This window comes from Ammodytes marinus (assembly GCF_949987685.1).
Source record: "Ammodytes marinus genome assembly, chromosome: 7".
NCBI lineage: Eukaryota > Metazoa > Chordata > Actinopteri > Uranoscopiformes > Ammodytidae > Ammodytes > Ammodytes marinus.
In genome coordinates this window covers 4,342,542-4,347,541 of record NC_137211.1, presented here as the reverse complement: position 1 = coordinate 4,347,541, position 5,000 = coordinate 4,342,542, and the positions used below count along the sequence as shown (strand labels likewise).

The window sequence follows — 5,000 nt, the reverse complement described above, 5'->3', positions numbered from 1 at the left end:
TAGCGGATCGTGAGGAGATATTCACAACACAACAAAAAGTAATCTCCACAATTGCTCACTCCACCTCTAACAATTTGACACAGGTCTGAGTGAATAACGGTGTGTGTGTCTGTGTGTGTGTGTGTGTGTGTGTGTGTGTGTGTGTGTGTGTGTGTGTGTGTGTGTGTGTGTGTGTGTGTGTGTGTGTGTGTGTGTGTGTGTGTTCCCTCTTCTCGCAGGGCATTCTGGGAAGTCTGAAAAGCGGCAAGTCGGCGCTGGTGAACAAATACATCACCGGCAGTTATGTTGCAACTGAGAAGGCTGATGGTACAAAAATATCTTCTATAAAGTATTGTCCATTAACTAGATTTATGCATTTCTGGGTGCGCTTGTGGTGTATTGGTTAGACCCCCTGTCCCCCCTCCCCTGACCCCCCATAGAGGCTCAGTCCTCTTCACAGCAGACCCGGGTTATAATCCAGCCCGGGTCGTTCTCTGCATATCATTCCCCTCTCTGACCCATTTCATCTCTGTCTCTCCACACTGTCTAATAAAAAAAATGGCAACTTCTTTAAAAAAAAGGATAAACAATGTTGGTAAATTTGAGGATTACACACACACACACACACACACACACACACACACACACACACACACACACACACACACACACACACACACACACACACACTGAATAACTCGTGTGTATTTGTGCGTTTCAGGTGGAAGGTATAAGAAGGAAGTGCTGGTGGACGGACAGAGTCATCTGTTATTGATCCGAGAGGAACCTGGGCCGCCCGACGCACAGGTGTGTGTGTGTGTGTGTGTGTGTGTGTGTGTGTGTGTGTGTGTGTGTGTGTGTGTGTGTGTGTGTGTGTGTGTGTGTGTGTGTGTGTGTGTGTGTGTGTGTGTGTGTGTGTGTGTGTGTGTGTGTGTGTGTGTGTGTCTGTGTCTGTGTATGTGTGTACAACTATTTTGGAAAGTGAGGACATTTTGCCCTATTCTGACAGGCCATTAAAGGGCTGTTTGAGGGTTAACACTATAGGTTTTAAGGTTCAGGTTAGAATAAGGTGAATGTTAGGGTTAGTGTAAGGGTTGGGGTTAGACATAGGCACATTAGTTTTGATGGTTATATTAGTTAGGGTTGAGGGCTAGGGAATGCATTATGTCAACAGTGTCCTCACAAGTATAGAAGTGCAAGAATGTGTGTGTGTTTTTGGGATGGATGGATGGATGGATGGATGGATGGATGGATGGATGGATGGATGGATGGATGGATGGATGGATGGATGGATGGATGGATGGATGGATGGATGGATGGATGGATAGATAGATAGATAGATAGATAGATAGATAGATAGATAGATAGATAGATAGATAGATAGATAGATAGATAGATAGATAGATAGATAGATAGATAGATAGATAGATAGATAGATAGATAGATAGATAGATAGATAGATAGATAGATAGATAGATAGATAGATAGATAGATACAGTAGACAGACAGACAGACAGACAGACAGACAGACAGACAGCATGCTAAACCAACCTAACCCTTATACTTCTAACCCTGTAGTTCAGTAGCTGGGTGGATGCAGTGATCCTGGTCTTCAGTCTGGAGAATGAGTCCAGCTTCCAGGAGCTGTACCAGCTGTACAGCCAGCTCTCCGCTCACCGCACAGACATACCCGTCATAGTGGTCGGAACGCAAGGTCAGTGAACGCATCACAGCCGAGTGTGTGCGTGTGTGTGTGTGTGTGTGTGTGTGTGTGTGTGTGTGTGTGTGTGTGTGTGTGTGTGTGTGTGTGTGTGTGTGTGTGTGTGTGTGTGTGTGTGTGTGTGTGTGTGTGTGCAAAAACTGAAAGTTCCTTGTAGCTACGTGAACATCACAAAGCTAGTTTCCTTCATGATATGGAGAGTTTAAAACAAAAAGAATGCTGGAAGGTCCGCTAAAAATGTATATCTATATAGAAAACTCAACTTATTTTAGCTTAATTTACTATCGACAGTATGTTAGTTGAACAAATCCATTTAGGTCAAAAGGACTTTAAAAAAATCGACCAATGGACAGGTGGCAGGTAAAGTGCAAAGAAAAGAAGTAATCAACAGTTTCAAACAGCAGAGAATAAAAACAGCTGTAAGTGTGGATGCAGAAGTGTTTAAAATGTTAAACTTATTTTTGTTGTTGCTATGCTAATGTTATGTTAGGAGGAAAGAAATTAAACAGCATTTTTAAACCAAAATGCAAAAGGGATTAAACATATGAAATGTCTAATCCCTGTGATGCTTGTTTGAGGCTTCACTAAACAAAGGATGGAATAAATCAAATAAACGATTATTCAGTAAAGAAGATAATCCTGTAAAATAAAAGGCCGGGATGCAAACTGTAATCCTGTATCATGGAGAATATTTGCCCTGCCGATTTCTGACCTAATTTTAGCTGTTTTTTTATTAGGCTCATGTTTTTTGTATGGGTGGGATATGTATCTATATATGTGTTGTGTTGTGTATATATGTATGCTGGCTGCTGGAACACCTACATTTCCCTGCTGGGATGAATAAAGTACATCTTATCTTATCTTAATAAATAAATAAATAAATAAACAAACAAACAAACAAACAAACAAACAAACAAACAAACAAATAAATAAATAAATAAATTAAAATATTAAAATATTAAAAATGTGATGTTGTTTTTTAATTCTGCAGATAAGATCAGCGGCTCAAACCCTCGTGTGATCGAGGACCAGCGAGCCAGGCAGCTGTGTATCGACGTGCGCCACTCGCTCTTCTACGAGACGTGCGCCACATACGGCTTCAACGTGGACCGCGTGTTCGCAGAGGGTGAGTTTATTTTTGTGTGTGTGTGTGTGTGTGTGTGTGTGTGTGTGTCAATACAAGTTATGCAAGTGCGGTAGATACACTGCAATATGCACTGTAAACAAGACCTAATAGACATCCCCCTTTTATGCAGCCTTGCTTTACACACACGCTATGTATTATGTGTTATTGTACTACTGTATGTGTGTGATTTTATGTGAGTCTTGTGTTGTTAGGGTGAGTTTAGTTTTTTAAAAGGTCTCCCTTATTAAAAAGCTGTTTTAAACTAAGTTTTATAATATTTATGAATAATTATTTTCAATCAGATTGTTGTAAAAAGCTCATTAAGACCAACTTTTATATATTGAATGTGAATACTCTAGACCAGGTTTTATCAGGCTTTAATTCCCACCCCTTATTCAACTTCTTATAACTATCTATTACATTTTAGCATTTATATACTCCTATTTTCACATGCTTCCCCCACAACTTACATTTATACACAAATCAAATATTTACAAAGCCATACAAAAAAGGGAGAGAGAAAAAAAACATAATAAAAATTAAAAATCGGATCTATGTTTAATCAAAAGGAGTGGCCTGATTCACCATATGGGGGAAAAGCCATTTAGTCAGTGATTTTTGCCAGCAGAAACAGTTTATTAGCTTTTGTTTTATGTGTGTGTGTTTTTAGCTGCCCAGAAGATAGTCACTCAGAAGAATATATTGGATTTGAATACTTTAGACCAGGTTTTTATCAGGCTTTAATTCTCCTGCTTATAATTATCTAGACAATTTTAGCATTTATAAACTCCTATTTTCACATGTTTCCCCCCCAACTTACATTTATACACAAATCAAAGGAGAGAAAAAAAACATAATAAAAAGTCAGATCTGCTTTCAATCAAGACGATTAGGGGGAAACGCTGCCATCTAGTTACTTAACATTGCAGAGTATTACATTACAGTTAAAAGGGGTAGGATTAAATAAGTGTATACTTCTTCCTGCTCCTTTTCAGGCATATCTCAGCAATACAGATAATTTGTTTTCTTTTATTTATTTTTTTGTGAAAACATAATTTTTGTTTATTGTATTTCCATGCTTTTAATTTTGTTTTGTATGTTTGATATGTCTGAAATAAATTGAATCAAATCAAATCAAATCAAATCAAATATTTAAAAAAAAATTATGTTTTGTGTGTTTTTAGCTGCCCAGAAGATAGTGACTCAGAAGAAGCAGGCTGCTCTCCAGGCCTGTAAGTCTCTCCCCAACTCTCCCAGTCACTCTGGAGGCTCCACCCCCGGGTCCGCATCCTTCCCCGGACAGGTAACGACATATTCCAGGGTTTCTGACTAAAAAAGACCAAATTACGTCTTCGAAAAGTCTATTTTTATTGAAAGACATATACATATAGAGTGAATAATTTTTAAGCATTAGCTCTCCCTGGACAGTTTTCTTGGTTAAAGCTATAGTGTGTAACTTCTGTTGCCCCCTTCTGTTGAATACTGAGTAATTACAACAACACTGTCGACGCATCTACATGAAGTAAAGCCTTCAGTGATCGCACTTGGATTTTACACCTTCTGCTGTACGGGTCGACACCAGTTTGTAAACACTGTGGAGCTGATAGGCTCAGTCAACTATGTTTCAACTCATTTGGCGATGGCTTGAATGTAACCAAACATTCATTTACTGTATATGAAAAAGTTGCGCAATTTAGCTTCAAGTGTTTGTCTGAGGGGAAGCTACATGCATTAGAAAATCAGCTATCAAACCAAAATCAAATTTCCAACACCATCTCTGAGATCTCCTGTCCATCACTTCTATAACAGCCATCTCAGCTCCACAAGTATCACATTCCTTCCCCTACACCCACACACACACACACACACACACACACACACACACACACACACACACACACACACACACACACACACACACACACACACACACACACACACACACACACACACACACAATCATCCACAGCTGAATAATTCATCTTGTCGATCATTACAACATCCACTGTGTGTAAATGTGTGTCACCATGTTTATCTCATATTTCAACCCATTCTCTCTGTCTCCACTTCACCCCCCCTCCCCTGACCCCTTGACCCCACTATCCCCTATCCTAAACCCATCCTATCCTATCCCAAACCTATCCCTAAATGTATCCCAAACCCTGGCTACCCTTA

At 39.5% G+C, this 5,000-nt stretch overlaps 1 protein-coding gene across 1 annotated transcript in view; it reads left to right on the top strand.

Annotated features, from left to right (window-relative positions):
• Positions 1 to 5,000, top strand: part of agap2 (ArfGAP with GTPase domain, ankyrin repeat and PH domain 2) — a 40,016-nt gene that overhangs the window by 21,862 nt on the left and 13,154 nt on the right. Inside the window, exons 3-7 of the mRNA XM_080030289.1 lie at positions 219 to 306; positions 701 to 786; positions 1,558 to 1,693; positions 2,691 to 2,825; positions 4,010 to 4,128. Coding sequence (XP_079886415.1) covers positions 219 to 306; positions 701 to 786; positions 1,558 to 1,693; positions 2,691 to 2,825; positions 4,010 to 4,128 — 564 coding nt within the window. The remainder of the gene's footprint in view (positions 1 to 218; positions 307 to 700; positions 787 to 1,557; positions 1,694 to 2,690; positions 2,826 to 4,009; positions 4,129 to 5,000) is intronic.